General features: G+C 40.8%; 1 protein-coding gene across 3 annotated transcripts in view; it reads right to left on the bottom strand.

Moving 5' to 3' along the window:
* WDR19 (WD repeat domain 19) overlaps positions 1-18,340 on the bottom strand; it is a 116,140-nt gene that overhangs the window by 23,189 nt on the left and 74,611 nt on the right. For all 3 annotated transcript variants that reach the window (XM_045474999.1, XM_045474998.1, XM_045475000.1), the window contains exons 28-32: positions 17,220-17,288; positions 7,412-7,489; positions 6,038-6,134; positions 4,273-4,397; positions 787-868 (exon numbers count right to left, since the gene is read on the bottom strand). In XM_045474999.1, coding sequence (XP_045330955.1) covers positions 787-868; positions 4,273-4,397; positions 6,038-6,134; positions 7,412-7,489; positions 17,220-17,288 — 451 coding nt within the window. The remainder of the gene's footprint in view (positions 1-786; positions 869-4,272; positions 4,398-6,037; positions 6,135-7,411; positions 7,490-17,219; positions 17,289-18,340) is intronic.

An 18,340-nucleotide genomic window follows, 5' to 3' on the forward strand; every position in this document is an offset into this window, starting at 1 on the left:
GAAGAATGTTATAATAATACATCATATGGGATAATGGGACCTTTTATAGAGGGCGTGGCCTATCATGGTTGAGAAGAGAGTCAGACTTATTAGCTAATAGTGTGATCTCGGGCAAGTGTTACTTCTTTTGCCTCCATTAGCTTCTCTGTAAAATAGGGAAAATGATAATAGTACCCATGTGTGTAGTGTTGAGGTTATTATCCTTAGAAAGATCTGCTTGATCTTGGCTGGCATGTGGGACTTGGATTTTGGAGGAGTTTCTGCCATTTCCAGAACTGATAAGAGTGGCTCACTGCCTAAACTCTTGGTACAAACAATGTGGTTTATGCTGAACACCTGCTCTCTGGGAGTCTGGTAATTCAGTACATACCAAGCGGGAGGTGCTGATGTGACCAGGCCCCCGTACAACCCCTGGGCACTGAGTCTCCTCTGGGAGACCCCATTTTACGTGTGCTGTCACACAACTCATTCCTGGAGGAGTCGAGTGTGTCCTGTGTGACTCCATTTGGAAGGGACCCTTGGAAGCTTGCACCTGTGCTCCTCCAGACTCTGCCCCATGTGCCTTTTCCGTTTGCCAATTTGGTTTTGTATTCTTTTGCTGAAATAAATCGTAGCCTTCGGCACTACGATGTGCCGAGTTATGTGAGTCCTAGTGAATTGCCAAACCAGGAGGTGGTCTTGGCATACCGTTATACTATAGTGGCTGCAGAGTTAGTGACTATAGATCTCACGGTGCCACACGAATGCAGAAGTGCAGGTAACAAGCTCTTCTCAGATAGTACTCACGTGACGGAAACTTGCTGATGTTGTTGGCCACCCGAATAAGCATACGTGCCCCTTTCATATGATCTCCATTTTTAACATGAATCTGAAATACATGTTTTACTTTTCTTAGAGATTTTGATTCAACCTAATTCACTCTTTATTGCCCCAAATAAAATAATCCCTCCTTGATTATGACCCTGAACAGGGTCGTTCCAGGATCCTTGCAGCCTTACTTGGCTTATGGCACTTGGGATTTCTCCTTTCTTCTTCCAGCGGCTGCTGCCTGGCACCATGGCCTCACTGGCCTTACCTCTACTCTGTGCTCTGTTTTCTACTTTGTCTTAGACCATGTGACATGAGTTCAAATCCCCGATCCATGTCTTCCTGGCCATTTTTGGAGGGCTAATGATACCAACTTTGCCAAGCGGTCGTGAGACCTGAAGGCCGGGTCTGTCAGGCTGAAAGGGGATGAGTTGTTAAAGGAAAAGGGCGCTGCCTGTCCTGTGGGAAAGGGGCAGCGATGGCTGGAGGGGCCTGAGATTGGGTAAGTACTAAGTACGAGCAGGGTCTGTGATGCTTAAGATGAGAGGAAGCTGGAGAGTCCACAGGACCAGGCCACAATGTTGCTGCATCATCCAGGCAAGGTGGGGCAGCCGACAGGGGTGGGGGGTGCGGGGTGAGGGGAGCAGACTGAATAGGAGGCAGAACTGGTGAGAATGTGCAGTGCAAGTTTAGAGTAACTCCCAGGCATCCAGTCTAGGCAAATGAATGATAGTAGAATTTACTGAGCACTGCAACCTTCTGTTAACTGAATCTGAAGGGTAGGGAGTCCCCTGCTGTTTGTCCTCTGTTGACTCTCTGTGCCTCAGACTTCCCAGCCCAGTCATCCAGACCCAGAGTTCCCAGGCTGTCCCTCAGCCAGAGTCCCTGTCCCACCTCTGAGAGGAAACATCCACCAAAGCTGTCTTGATATCCCCTGAAATGTGGATGGCTTTTTTCAGTCCTTGGTGTCAAAGATGGTGCTGACATTTTCACATGAACTTGTTCTTACTTGGAAAGGTTAACAGTTTCACTTCTGATATCACAGTTAAAAATCTTGGGAATGTTTGGTGCTTGTGAAAGAGGCAAACATTACAGCAAAGGGGAAGAGTCACAGGGGCCCTGCAGTGGGAGGGAAGAGGGTGTCTGGTCCTATGCAAGTGACAGGCCAGCCCTTAATGCCAGAGGAAAAGAAAAAGACTTGAGAACCATTCCTATCACTTAGGGTGCTTCTTATATAAGGATTCCTTAACTTTTGCTTCCCATCTTCTACCAGCTTTTTTTTTTTTTTAATGCTTATTATTGAGAGAGACAGAGACAGCACAAGCAGGGGAGGAGAAGAAAGAGAAGGAGACACAGAATCCAAAGCAGGTTCCAGGCTCCAAGCTGTCAGCACAGAGCCTGACGCAGGGCTTCAACTCACAAACTGTGAGATCATGACCTGAGCTGAACTTGGACGCTTAACTGGCTGAGCCACCCAGGTGCCCCCCACCAGCTCTTTCTATCCTCCCCCTGACCCCAAAAGTTCCATCTTGCTGGATTCTGTGCCCCCAGCACATTGGCACTGCCACTCAGGTCTGAAGCTGAGAGAGACCTCCCTTCTCCCTTTCTACTCTTTTCCACATGAGAGAACGGATCTTCCTGCTGCTCTGGAGGGAAATGTACTCTCAGGGGTTGCAAGCTGGAATTCTAATTTTTCCCTTAAAATCAGTGTTACAGGGGCGCCTGGGTGGCTCAGTCGGTTAAGCGTCTGACTTCAGCTCAGGTCATGATCTCACGGTTCGTGAGTTCGAGCCCCGCGTCGGGCTCTGTGCTGACAGCTCAGAGCCTGGATCCTGCTTTACATTCTGTGTCTCCTTCTCTCTCTGCCCCTTCCCTGCTCATGCTGTGTCTCTTTCTGTCTCAAAAATAAATAAATATAAAAAAAAAATCAGTGTTACAGAACTGTGTGGCCTAACACGGTAGCCACTAGCCACATGTGGCTGTTTAAATTTAAAAATGAAAATTGTAAGTCATCTCTACACCCGTGGGGCTCAAACTCATGACCCTGAGATCCAGAGTCACATGCTTTTCCAAATGAGCCAGCCAGGTGCCCCTAAAATTAAAATTATGTAAAGGAAAAAAAAAATGAGTTTATCAGTTGCACCAGCTGTATTTAAGGTGCCCCACAGCCAGGCTAGTGGCTGCCACGTGGGGCAGCACAGATATGGTACACTTCTAACACTGTAGAAAGTTCTATTGGACACTGCTGTTATAGATAATTGGGATCTAAGTCATTCATAATATGACTACTGTGATCCTAGGTACTGTCAAAATTAAATAAGCTCTTGTGGACTGGCCTGAATGCCAATTTAACATTAATATGGGAAGGTATATTCTGATATAAATGAAAATCTGGAAAAATATGTAGGTTGGATTCTGTATCTTTACAAAGATGTGTTTATGTGTGTGTGGATACACACATATAATATTTAAGAAAACTGTACACAAGTATTTGAGGTTTGTGTGATGTATTTTGTTTTTTATTAAAAACTACTAATTGAAAAAACAGAACAGACAACTGGACATAAATACTAGTGTAAAAAAAACATGCACACATGTCTTCATAGAAGTATGGAGGGTGTATACAGCACTGTGTTAACAGGTGTTATGTATTGTGATGGGCTCAAAGGGTAAATTTTTCATTATACTTTTCTACACTCTCTAAATTTTGTCAGTGAATATGTATTATTTTTATATTCAGATGAAAACTAAATAGTATTAAAAATCATGGAGGGGCGCCTGGGTGGCTCAGTCGGGTAAGCGGCCGACTTCGGCTCAGGTCATGATTTCACGGTCTGTGAGTTCGAGCCCCTCGTCGGGCTCTGTGCTGACAGCTCAGAGCCTGGAGCCTGTTTCAGATTCTGTGTCTCCTTCTCTCTGACCCTCCCCCGTTCATGCTCTGTCTCTATCTGTCTCAAAAATAAATAAACGTTAAAAAATTAAAAAAAATCATGGAATTGTATAAAATCCACGATCTTAGAATTAATATAAGCTCTGGTTGAACAAGAATGTCTTTTTTTTTTTTTTTTTTTTTGGGCCAGGTAATACATTTATGTGCTTCAAAATCAAAACAAGGTAAAACAAGGTACACGGAGAAAGATATGCTCCCTTCTATCGCCTGATTGGGATGGTACCAGGCCCCCTCTGTCCCATGTCTTGTTCCCTTTAGGAAATTACTTTTGCTAGCTAGACTTCTGAGTATATTTCTCATTTTACTTGCAACGAATATTTATTCATTCTTATTTTTTTCCCTTTTGTACACAAAAGGCAGCATATTGTACAATTATTCTATGTTGTTTTTTTTCACTTAACAACATAGAGATCTAGAAAATCACGCTCATCCAATGGAGGGGTGCCCATAAAAAAAATCCTTCAGGTGATAAACTCACTTGGCAGATTATGTCCCAAGTTACTGTAAGGCCTCACCTTCACGAGGATATAACTGTGCAGAATCATGAGGTTGGTGGCCATCTCAGAGGGAATTTTGATCTTCTGGGATTTAAGTTCTGCATACATACTGAAGAGAACGTCGTGTGCATTCCGATAGTTTCCTTGGAAAAAGGCGGCAAGATGGCATTATTGCAAAGGATGAAATCTGAGGACTTTCTGTGGGCCCTCATTTTATTTTATTTTTTAAAGTTTTTATTCAAATTCCAGTGAGTTCATACACAGGGTAATGTTAGTATCAGGTGAAAATACAGTGATTCAGCACTTCCATACATCACCCGGTGCTCATCACAATGTGGGCCCTCATTTTACAAGTAGATTTTGTTATTAGCAATATCTTTATAATTTCTTACATAAAGTAGCTTAGTTTTTCCTGTGGTAATTGATGGTGCTAATACCCAACCAGTCCCTCAGGGAGCAAATGGTGTCATCCTAGACCCCTCCCTCTTCCTCAGGGCTCCACCTGTCCCCAAAGCAGATGGTGATCAAGTTCCGAGTCACCTTCTAGGTCTCCCAAATCCAGCCTGGTCCCAGGCCTGCTGTAATGCCTCTTGCCATCTCTCTGCAGCCGTGTCCTATTGGGTGTTCCTCTGTGCTGCTTCTGCCTCCATTCTGAGAAGTCTGAGTGATCTTGTCAAAGCTCAAGGTCACACCCCAACATAAAACCCTCTAAAGGCCTTAGGGATCACGTGCAAACTCCTGAGCCAAGGTCCTGAGCCCTTCAGGATCTGCCTCCTCCTACCTTCCTAACCTTACCTCTGCCCTCCCCTCCTGCCTCTCCCCACCACCACAATAGGTGCCCAGGAGTCCCTTGCTCCTCTGAGTCTGTGTCCTCCTTCGCTGCTGCTGCTCTCCCTGCATATGCCTTTCTCCTTCATCTTCTGCCATCTCAGCCTTTCAAAACTCAGCTCAAACTTCTGTTGCCTTCTCTCCTCTCCATCTTCCAACTCCCTACAACACCCCCAACCCTCAGGTGAGGTGGATCCCTCTCTCCTGGTGCCCTTTTAGTGGATTTCTGTTCTATTCTGGCACTTATCACCCTTTATAACAACTCTCTCCCACCAAATCAGGACTCCCTGAGGGCAGGACTGTGGCACAGTCCTCTGAATCGTGTATCTCGCAGTGGGTGCTAGATCAACGTAAACTGAGTAAAGCAGTGACTCATTTCATTTTGTATTTGCCAAAATTGTGTTCCATATTTCTGAACATCTAGAAGAATCAGCTTGCAGAAACTAGTGAATATACAAGACTAATTCTCTGACTTAGTCAATAAACATTTAGAGAGCATGTAAGGGAAGAGAAGCCTTATGGAGGCTCTATAAATGGTCCCTGCGTACTATTAAGAACTAGGTCACTAATAACATCACACCATCTTCCACTTTCCAATCTCTTTCATATTGTTAAAGTCAAATACGTGGCATGGAAAGAAGGTGTGGCGAAGTGTACGAGGGGGGCACTGGGCTGGAGAGGGGAGAGGGCACTGTCCCGGAGACAAGAGCTGCGAGGCCGTGAGAAGAGGAAATAGCACTACCGAGAGAAGGCATTAGTGGAGTTACCTAGATCCCCCTGTGCTGGTCAATTATTGTACTTCTCTGAAACCCAGAAATGGTCATTCTCCTCATCTTCTGGGTTCAAAGCAAACCTAGGTTAGAAAAGGGCTACTTTTTCCGGGGCATTTCGAAAAGAGTTTGGAGCTTGATTCTACTACTTGACTACGAGACAAACGTGAATGTCAGGGACGTACCTGCAGACTGCTCTTCTCTCGCAATGATGATGGCAGTCCGGGCAGCTTCTCGGTACTGTTTCAGGGCCATGTACAAGCGGAACAGGTACTTGGCATCCTGACATACAAACCATTAGAGAAACATCACTCTTCATTAGCCAGGGGGACAAACACCTAAAATTTTTCATTTCAGTTGGAATCCACTTTTGATATTGTTTAAAAAAGTCCCCTGAATGAAGAATTTATTTTTTTATCAAGAATTTATTCATAGTTTAATATGTGCCAGGTAATAGTCTAAGTACTTGAGAAATATTAATGTGTTTAAATCCTCATGCTCTTCCTGGGAAGAAGGCATGGTTATACACTAATTGCACTGATGAGAAACACACACAACAGGACCTCTCCAGAGTCTGGATTTGAGCCACAGTGATCAGGCTTCAGAGTCTGTGTTCCTAATGCTCCTCCACAGAGTTATCTCCTGTGTGCGATAGCAAAATGTATTCTTATATCAACTTTGCAAAAACGTAAAAGTTTTTACACCTATATAAATTTCTCTGGCCCATAAGAACGCTGGCCTTTGATTATTTTCTGTTCCCATTCTCTTCACCGATAGACAATTTTATATACCTGACACTGGTTTCCTGATTACTAGAATAAGTGGACGTGAGGTGAGGTGGTTTGGAACAGTTTAAGGGCCTGTGCCCTTTGGTAGGTTAACTTAGCTTCCCTGGGCCTCCCGTTTCTGTCTATGGACTCAGGGATCAGGACTGCTACCATCCTCTCCAGCTATGACATTCTGGCACCTCTCCAAATCAGTAACTTGACTTCCTTGACAAGAAGATCACCTCAGACATCAAAACAAAAGGGAAGAACAAGCTCGGGGGTGTTCTCAAAGGGGACTGTTCCCATCAGGACTGTGAGAAGACCAATGTCTGAATGAACTCCCAAGAGTCACATACTTAGAAAATATGTTCTTAATGATTTATTTCTACTTTATATTTATAGTGAGTTACTTTTACGCTAAATATGATAGTTAACACAATTTTTGAAATATGAACAAAGTATACTGATTTTTAGGGATTAATGCTCATAGTTCTAATAATAGTTTTCAAAGTTCCCAGAATAAATAAAACTCTTTAACATTTGAGGAAAGTTGTGGGTGGTGTGAATTGTTATCTAGAGGATTGTGGCTATTTCACAGGGGACAATGCCAATTTCAAAGGGTGAATATACCCAATATCCTCTAAAATGCAGGGACTGTCTAGAAGATTATATTCAGAGAGAAAACTTTACAAGTCCATGATGCAGAACCCATAATAGGTAAAAACAGGGCAGAAGAAAGTCAAATGGTAACTAAAATACTTAGAACCCAAGAGAAGACAACATTTCTAGTACCTTAGGCATGCCATCACTCTCTCCCATAAGGTGGTCTATCAGCTGACTGGTCAGCAGTTCATCTTTGGCCTGACCAACCTGTTTAGGAAGAGAAAGAAACAGTAAATTCAGCATCTTAAAACTAGAAAGGAAGGGGAGGAGGGGCAGAAAACCTTGTGCTAAGGAAATAGAATTAAAAAATCGTAAAAATGGCTATAGTCAAGTCCTGACATGATATAAATTCAGGGTCTTTCTTCATTTATTTGTAGAGTCTCCATTAATACAAGTCTATCCTTAAAAGCTACAGCTTTTCTCAGTTGCTGTATCAAAAGACCGTTTCCCCGCCCCCCCCCCCCCCCCCCCCACACACACACAGAGTATACTTTTTGGATGTTTCAGTAAAAACTTTCTCAAGGTGAACATGGCACGTAGAGAATAAGGTCTTGAGTGCAGGAACTAGGCCTTCTGCAAGCACACAGTACCAAGCACTGCGTCTCCACTGCTCCCCAAGGAAACGCATCGAGTCCCACTGATGTGTGGTGTTGATCAGGAAAAATTACGTACGATATCGGAGGATGGAAATGTGTTTTAGTAGGGATAATTACTGACGAGGAGGCTTAAGAGTCTTGTGTCTATAAAAAAGGGGTGAGCCAAGAATGCAACTGGAGCTCCACCAAAGGGAACGAACACTGAAGAGGGCAGTGCTGTGCTTGTATTAATGATACAGTGCAAAGAGCCACCAGAAAAAGAAAACCGTTACGAGGGACAGAGCAACATGTGGCCTAGCTTGCTATGCTTGAGGGAAAAAGATAAAAGTTTGGAAGTTCCTTGTGCAGAAGAGACTGTGGTGAACGTGTGGGGTGGAGAGGGCCTTGGGGCTGCAGAATTTCTACACACTTCACTCACTGTGGTAGTCGTCAGTGCAAGAAAGCTAAGCCTTTACAAATCTGTTGCCTCTGCTTTTGCCACTGCTGTAAGGAAGCGATGCTGTAAGGAAGAGAGATCCTGTACAGCTCATCATCTCGATGGCTCTTGTGGATGGTTTTGGGTGAATGAGCCAGTACGGAGACATGGTAAAGCAAGGGCTCTGGGGTCAGCCTGCCTGAGGTCAAAAGATCACCTGGTTACTCTTGGGACCCCAATGAGGATAAAAAAAATACCTAACTCGCTGTATTGTTTTAAGGATTAAATAAGTTAATACCCATAAAGGGCTTGGACTGATGTTAAGCAGTGCTATCTGATGTTGCTGGACATAGCAAATAAAAATACAGGATGCCTAGTTAAATATGAGTTTCAGAGGGTTGAACACACCCAAAATGTTAGGATGGAAAAGGGAGCCAGTAAGGAATAGATGTGGCCGTCAAGAATTAAAAGAAGGGGGGGTGCCTGGGTGGCTCAGTCGGTTAAGTGTCCGACTTTGGCTAAGGTCATGATCTCATGGTTTGTGAGTTTGAGCCCTGCACTGAGCTCTGTGCTGACAGCTCAGAGCCTGGATGGAGCCCAGTTCAGATTCTGTGTCTCCCTCTCTTTCTCTCTGCCCCTCCCTTGCTTGCACTCTCTCTCTCAAAAATAAAGAAAACATTGAAAAAAATTTTTTAAAAATTAAAAGAAGGATGAAGACAGAATGCTGAGGAACACTTACATACTGGAGTAGAGGAGTCGGTGAAGGAGGCTGAGAAGGGACCATTTGAGAAGTAATGGGAGAAGCAGTGTTCTAAGGGAGTCATAAGAAAGATGTAGTAATGATAGTGTAAAATGCTCTCATAACATGGAGTGAAGACAGAGAAGAGACTTTTATATTTAGCAGTGGGGACCTTTTAGAGAAGGTTTACAGAGTGGAAGGCAGAAGCTGACTGCAAAGAGGAAGGAAGGCCCCCAGCACAGTTAAAAGATCCTGTGAAGACCCATCTTTCTCATCCATATCATGGGTTCATTCAGGTAATGATTCTCAAGTAGGGCTGTACTATACACACACCAACACACACACACACGCACACACACACGCACCAAGAATGCATTTCAGGACCTTAAGGGGTAGAGGATGGGGTAGGGTGGAGGTTGGTAAATTGTGAACATTTTCAAGATATTCTCAATTATGGAGTCAGCAAGTAAGAGTGCACAGATTATAAGAAATTCAAATGTGGGGGGGGGGTGTCTCAAGGTGGAAAGGAAAGAAAGGAATGGAGGGTTGAAAGGAAACTTATATCATCCATATAGTGTGTTCACTAAGTTGGGAACCAACATGTGTTCAACTAAGCAAATATTTATTGAGTGGCCATAATGTGCTAAACACTCTATGAAGAAATGGGTCCTTGACCTTGAGGAGCTATTAATCTGAAGGGAGATAACTGTAGTGGTAGGTGATGTTCAAAGTACTTAGAGAAGAGTCTAAGGACGGTGAAATTTCATCCAGAGGACAGTTCACAAAAGGCTTGTGTGTGAAGTGGGTCTTGCATGTTGTGTGGGAGTATGAAAGGCAGACGTGTAGGAGGGTGGGTGGCCTTGGTGTAGGGGACCACAAGAATGAAGGAACACAGGAAGGGGAGCCCTGAATTACTCGGGTAGAAGTGGCCAGGTTAGTGTAGCATAGGCTACTGACATGGAGGAGTGTAACAGGCAATTTGGTTGGAAAGAAGACTTAGTCATAGTTCTGTTACTTTCTATTTGGGTGGCTTTAGGTTAGTCATATCATCCTATGGGACCTCTTGTTTCCTCGCCAATAAAATGAAGAGGTTAGACAAGATCACCTGCAGGGGTACCTAAGCTTCTGTGGTTCATGAAGAATAGATTGGGAACAAATTATGAGGCAACTGGGAGGCAATGCAGCTAGAGAATAAAAGGATTTAAAACTGGACTTCAGGAAAATTCTCTGGTAGTGAAGTGCAGAATGCACTTGTCTGAATGAATGAAGTTATCCTAGTAATGGATAATAAACACAAATATGTTGGTTTTATAGGCCACATGTCCCTGAACTTAGTAAAATTTATTATAATGAAATATATAGCACAACACCTAGAAGTAGCTATGGAAGGATTAAAGAATACTCATAAAAGGAGGAAAATTTGATAGCTGCAAGGGACATCTATACTTTTGTCTGATACCAATTCCTTTAACTTTTCTGAGAAATGCTCCTACTTTCATTTCAACCATGGTATACCACTGACACTTCCATGTCTCAGAGGACCCTATTCCCCATGACAATAGAGGTGTAATGTCTAGGGGTTGGAATTTAACCTAATTTGCCCAAGCAGATTATTCCATCCTTGTGGCCACCAGTTGTTTAATTTTGTAATGGACACCTGAACTAACCAATTCAGAGCCCTTCTGGACTTATGCATTTGGGGCCAGAATTCCAGTCCATCTTTAGCAGGAAGGGTGGGAGATGTATTCTTGAGAGTTGCTGGCAGCGTTGAGTCTGGCTTTCTGGAGGAAATACGCCTTAGAAAATGTGGATATGCAGAGAAAATCAGAGAATGAAACTATTTTCATAATGAAATAAAACGGCCTTTTGTGGATGGCCAGAGAATAATTTTCATACTTTACTAATTTCACTGCAGCTTCAAATTCAGGTACTTTTAGAAAATACTAATTTTTATGCCATAATAAAAAATGCCAATACTTTTACTGAAAAGGCTTAGAAATAGAATATTGCTAGCACCCAAATTATGGTCTCTAAAACAATTTCTCACTGAAAGGAACTAGACCTTCTTAGAGAAATGACTGATTCCAGGTCTGGAGCAAGAAATGGAATTTGGCCACAGCAATTAGGCAAGAAAAAGAGGGGCGCCTGGGTGGCGCAGTCGGTTAAGCGTCCGACTTCAGCCAGGTCACGATCTCGCGGTCCATGAGTTCGAGCCCCGCGTCAGGCTCTGGGCTGATGGCTCAGAGCCTGGAGGCTGTTTCCGATTCTGTGTCTCCCTCTCTCTCTGCCCCTCCCCCGTTCATGCTCTGTCTCTCTCTGTCCCAAAAATAAATAAACGTTAAAAAAAAAAAAAAAGAAAAAAAAAGAAAAAGAAATAAAAGGCATCTAAATTGGAAAGGAAGAAGTTAAATTGTCACTATTTGGAGATGATATGTTACTATATATAGAAAACCCCAAGGAATCCACCAAAAAACTATTAGAACTGATAACTAAATATTGTAGGATACAAAATCAATATGCAAAAATGTGTTGCATTTCTGTACACTAATAGTGAAACATCAGAAAGAGAAATTAAGAAAACAATCCCATTTACAATTGCATCAAAAAGAATAAAATACCTAGCAGTAAATTTAACCAAGGAGGTGAAAGACTTGTGTACCGAAAACCATAAGACACTGATGAAAGACACTGAAGATGACACAGATAAACGGAAAGGTACTCTGTGCTCATGAATTAGAAGAATACTCTTAAAATGTCTCTATTACCCAAAGCACTATACAGACTCAAAGTAATACCTGTCAAAATTTCAATGGCATACTTCATAAAACTAGAACAAATAACTGTAAAATTTGTATGAAGCTAGAAAAGATCCTGAATAGCCAAAGCAGTGTTGAGATAGAAGAACAAAGGTGCCTGCAGGTCTCATGCTCTCTGATTTCAAATTATACCACAAAACTACAGTAATCAAAACAGTATGGTATTGGTACAAAGACAGACACACAGGTTAATGGAACACAGTAGACAGCCCAGAAGTAAATCCACATATATAGGGACAATTTATCTATGACAAAAGCAAAAACAATGAAAACAGGAGAGTCTTTAGTAAGTGGTATTGGAAAAACTGGAAAGCCACATTGAAAAGAATGAAACTAGACCACTTTTTAACTCCATACACAAAAAATTAAAATGTATTAAAGACTTGAATATCAGACCTGAAGCCATAAAACTCTAGAAGAAAACATAGGAGGTAAGCTCCTTGACTTTGGTCTTAGTGATGTCTTTATGGATCTGACTCCAAAGGCAAGGCAAACAAAAACAAAAGTAAACAAATGGAATTACATCAAACTAAAAGTTGCACAGCAAAGGAAATTGACATCAAAACAAAAAGGCAACCTACTGAAATGAGAGAAGATATGTGGAAACTATATACCCAATAAGGGGTTAATATCCAAAATATATTTTAAAAAGTCTTCATATGGGGGTGCCTGGGTGACTCAGCTGGTTGAGCACCTGAAATTGGCTTAGGTCATGATCTCACAGTTTGTGGGTTTGAGCCCCGTATATCAGGTACTGTACTGTGCTGACAGCTCAGAGCCTGGAGCCTGCTTCGGATTCAGTGTCTCTCTCTCTCTGTCCTTCCCCTGCTCACGCATGCTCTCTCTCTCTCTCTCTCTCTGTCTCAAATATAAACATTTTTTAAAAAAGTTTAAAAATCCTCACACAACTCAACAACAAAACTAACCTGATTAAAAAATGGGCAGAGGATGTGAAAAGACATTTCTCCAAAGAAGGCATACAAATAGCCAATATACATTTGAAAAGATGCTGAACATCACTCATTATTAGGAAAATGCAAACTAAAACCACAATATCACATAACACCTGTAAGAATGGCTATTATCAAAAAGACAAGATAACAAATGTTGGAGAAGATGTGGAGAAAAGGGATCCCTTGTACACTGTTGGTAGGATTTAAAATTGATACAGTCCCTATGGAAAACAGTATGCAGATTCCTCAAAAAGTTAAGAATAGAACTACCATATGCCCTAGTCATTCCACTTCTTGGTATTTATCCAAAGAATATAAAAGCACTAACACCCCAAGATATATATGTGCCTTTATGTTCATTGCGGCATTTACAAGAGCCAAGGTATGAAAACAAGTGTCCATTCATAGTATGAATGAATAAAGACGTGGAACACACACACACACACACACACACACACACACACAAACGGAATACTACTCAGCCTTAAAAAAATAATGAAATCTTGCCAAATGTGACAACATGGATGGACCTTGAGGGTATTATGCTAAGCGAAATAAGTCAAAGACAGATGCTGTCTAATTTCATTCATATGTAGAATCTAAAACAAAACAAAAGCAAAACCAACTCACAGATACAGAGAACAGACTAGTGTTTACCAGAGGGGAAGGAGGCTGGGGGATAAGTGAAGTGGTGAAGGGAGTCAACTATATGGTGATGGATGGTAACTAGGTTTATGATGGTGATCACCTTGTAGTATATACGGATTTTGAATTATAAAGCTGTACAACTGAAACTTATATTAAAAAAAAGAAAAAAAAAAGAAACATAAAAAAGAAATGGAGTCAATAATATCATGTACCTGAGGGCAAGGAATCTATCAAAGATTAATAGGATTGTGTCAAAATGCAATAATAGTTAATGTAAAGACACATTTGGGCATAAAAAACATCGACTGGATGTAATGGATTGAAATCAAATATACTAAAAATCTATGAGTTCATAATGATAGTAAAAACAAAAGCATCTCTAGAGGTCACCTTTGGAGGATGGCAGGAAACCAACTCATTATTATTTTTTTTTCAAGAGAGAGAGAGCACAATTTGGGGGTAAGGGTAGAGAGAGAATATTAAGCAGGCTCCATGCCCAGTGTGGAGCCTGATGCGGGGGCCCAATCTGACGACCCTGAGATCGTGATGTAAGCCAAAATCAAGAGTCAGATGCTCAACCAACTGAGCCACCCAGGTTCCCTGCAACTCATTAGTCTTAAAACTAGTAAGCAGAGGGGGAAAAAAAAATCAAGTATTTACCCTATTTTTCCTTTATCTCACAGTAACAAAATAGTTGGTATGGAATAGAAGGAATGACAAATATCGCCATTTTGCAACCGCTAATAAAATAATGGATCCAGGTAATAAACATTAATGGGTGCTGAAATCATTAGGTGAAAGGTTGATGGGAAATGTCATAATGGAGGGATAAGGCTGACCATTCTAATATCTAATAATCAATCTTAACACCATACAAACAGATGACCAAAATGATGGGCTGTTATGGACTGAATATTTATGTTCCCCCAAAATTCATATGTTGAAGCCCTACATATTTGTATTTGAATACAAATGTGGTGATATTTGAATATGGGGCCTTTGGGAGTAATTAGGGTTAGATGAGGTCATGAGGGTAGGGACCTTATGATGGGATCAGTGGTGTTACAACAAAAGGAAGGGAGAGAGATCTCTCCTCACCTGAACGCACCCCATAAAGGCCACGTGAGGATACAGCAAGAAGGTAGCCATCTACATGCCCAGAGGAGAGCTCTCACAGGAAACAAATTGGCTGGCCCCTTGATCTTAGCCTTCTCAGCCTCCAGAACTGTGAGAAATCAATTTCTGTTGTTTAAGCCACTTAGTCTGTGGTATGTTGTTACGGCAGCCTGAGCTTATTAAGACATGAACCTACTGATATCATGAAAGAGGACGAACTTAGCACCATCTAAAAACACCAAATCTATGTCTGATTAAGTATCTAGATTTAATTGCCAGCTAGTGGGAAATACAGGAGATGGGGAAATTTGAACTAGATGTTCAACAATGACAAGAAATGATTGTTGGTGAAACTGCAATGCTCACACATTGCTGTTTGTAACGTAAAATGGTTTAGCTGCTTTGGGAAACAGTTGGACAATTCCTCAAAATGTTAAACATAGAGCTAACATATGGCCTAGAAATTCCTAGATATACACTCAAGAGAGTATATACAATGTATATAACATTGCACACAAATGTTAACAGCATTATTCATAAAAGCTTGAAAGTAGAAACAAACCAAATGTGTATTAACTGTTGAATAAATACAGTGTGGTAGAGTCATACAACAGAATCTTTAGCCATAAAAAGGAATGAAGTATTAGTACATGCTACAGCACAGCTGAATGCTGAAAACCTTCTGAAAGAAAGATGCCAGACACAAAAGTCACATATTCTATGGATCCATTTATATGAAATGTCTAGAATAGGCAAATCCACAGCGACAGGAAGTAGATCATAATAAAGAATACATGTAATACAGTGTGGTATTGTTACAGGCAAGACAAATCAATGGAAGAGAATACAGAATCCAAAACTAGACTCACATATATTTGGTCATTTCATCTATGGCAAATGCTCTATGGTAATTCAGTGGGGGCAAAATGGTATTTTGATAAATGATGCTGGATCAACTGGATATCCATTTGGGGAAAAAAAGATTCCTAATTCCTACCTCACACCATACACAAAAGTTAATTCAGGACGGGCATAGGACTAAATAAGAACGCTAAAACAATCAAATACCTAGAAGAAAACATAAGAGAAATAGCTTAATGACCATGCAATAGGAAAAGATTTCTTAAATAGGATTAAAAAACACTAACCATAAAAAAAAAAAAAAAAAAAAAAGATTCGTAAGTTGGACTTCATTAAAACTTAAGAATTTCTTTCCATCAAGACACTACTGAAGATAGAGCACCTGGGTGGCTCGGTCGGTTAAGCGTCCAACTCTTGATTTCAACTCAGGTCATGATCTCACAGTTTTGTGGGTCTGAGCCCCTGAGCATGGACCACATACAGCCTGCTTGAGATTCTCTCTCTCCTTCTCTCTGCCTCTCCCCAGCTTGTGCTCCTTCTCTCTCAAAGTAAATAAACTTAAAAAAAAAAAAAAAAAAAAAGACACTACTGAAGAATAAAAAGGCAAGCCACAGTTGGAGAGATCATATATATATATATATATATATATATATATATATATATATATGATGGAAAGACTTGTATCTAGAAATTATAAAAAGTCCTACAAATCAGTAAGAATAAGATGAGATGATACAATTAAAAATTAGAAAAAAGATTTAAATAGCAGAAAAGAGGATACCCAAAAGGCCAATATACGTATGAAAAGGTGCTCAATATCATTAGTCTTTAGAAAAATGAATTGAGACCATAATGAGATACCACTACACCTCTATCAGTAGTCATAATGACATAGATTGGTGTTAGTAAAGAGAGCGACTAAATTCTTTCATACTGCTGGTCGAGTGTAAATTGATACAACTATTGCCAAACTATGTGTATCTTATGACCTAACAATTCTACTCCTGGATATACACCCAATAAGGCAGAGTGTTATGTCCATCAAAAGATATGAACAACTTTGTGGCAACTTTATTCATAATATGCCTGAAGTGGAGACAACCCAAACGTCCATTAATGGAGTAATACATAAATAAATTGTGGTATAGTCATCGGGTGGAATACTACACAGCAATGAGTAAGAATGAACCATCACTGCATGTAGTAATACACATGCATTAATAGACTATATGTTGATTCGAAGGAACTGGACACAAAATAGTACATATGTACAATTCCATTTATATGAAATACATAGACAGATAAAACCAATCTATAAGAACAGAAGTCAGAATTGTGGTTACCCTTGGCTGTGGTTACCCTTGGCCAGTGACTATAAGACATCATAAGAGCCTCTGGGAGCTGGAAATGTTCTATATCTTGATCTCAGTAGGGGTTATGTCAGTGCAATATATGAGAAAAAGAGTTACATACTTAGGATTTGTGCACTTTACTACATGCAAGTTATACCTAAAAGAAAACCCAAAGGTTCTTTTCTTTTATAGATAGACTTTGTACCCATAAATGAAATGACATGATGTCTGTGATTTGCTTTAAAATAACACAGGGAAAGAGGTGGGGGTACAGATAAAATAAGATTGCTCATATGCTGACAGCTTTTGAAGTCAGATGATGGGTACAAGTCAGATGAGTTGGTTACAATATTTGGTCTACTTCTGTATGTTTGGAAATTTCTTCAAAATGTTTTTCAAAATATCAGCATTCTCAAAAGTCTTATTACAGAGCTCACTTACAGTTTCAATTGCCATTTCTATTGCTGCATTCTCTTCTGGGCTTGGACATTTCAGGAAATGTTTCAGTGCCTGAAATGAGAAATGTATAGCAATTAAAAACTTTCAGACTGCTTTCACATTGGGAAAAACAAAGTTTTCACACAAAGTAATTACAGTTTATGAAAGTGTCCACCTCTCAACCAGGGGCTTGCACAGTCTGGGTCTTAAATATATACACCTAAAAGGCTGAGGGACACCTGGATGGCTCAGTCAGTTAAGTGCCAGATGCTTGATTTCGGCTCAGGTCACAATCTCATGGTTCGTGAGATCAAGCCCTACATCGAGCTCTGTGCTGACAGTGTATTCTCTCTCTCTGCCTCTCCCACACTTACTCTCCCTCTTTTTCTCCCTCTCTCTCTCAAAAATAAACTTAAAAAAAACCCAAAAAGGCTGAGTAGAATTTTAAAAATGGAAGGATCCAGTTAACCCTCTGAAGAATTTAGTTCTGACTTCTGATGAGAGTGAAAAATAAGTCCTTTTTCATTATGAAGATATAATTATTTTCATTCATTTATTTGTTCAACAAATATTTATTGTCAACCTGCTACTATGTATAGGAGACTATGGAGCATACCAGGAAGGATATGACGCAGCCCCTCTTGTTGTATTATACACAATCTAATTGGGGAGATCTGTGTAATGTGATATTTATAAGGAATCAATTATTTTAAATCGTAATTGTCTACTTCCTAAACACTACACCTATGAAGAAATTTAAGGTTATAATAAAAGTTTAAGAGACAATGGGCAGTATGGCCATTTGTTTTCATTAGTGCTCTAAAGAAGAAAAGTTGATTAAACAGGGGGGTGATCCGAAGGTACCATGAAGGAAAAAGGACCTGAAGATGAACAGGTCTGTGGTAGGTAGGAAAGAGGGCAGAGAGAGATCTAGAGAATAGGAATGGGAAAAGGCTAGCAGGAACGTTTCTTTTCTTTTTTTTTTAATTTTTTAAAACGTTTTTAAATTTATTTTTGAGACAGAGAGAGACAGAGGATGAATGGGGGAGGGGGAGAGGGAGACACAGAATCTGAAGCAGGCTCCAGGCCCTGAGCTGTCGGCACAAAGCCTGATGCAGGGCTCG

Source organism: Leopardus geoffroyi, chromosome B1, assembly GCF_018350155.1.
Source record: "Leopardus geoffroyi isolate Oge1 chromosome B1, O.geoffroyi_Oge1_pat1.0, whole genome shotgun sequence".
In the NCBI taxonomy this organism is placed as follows: Eukaryota; Metazoa; Chordata; class Mammalia; order Carnivora; family Felidae; genus Leopardus; species Leopardus geoffroyi.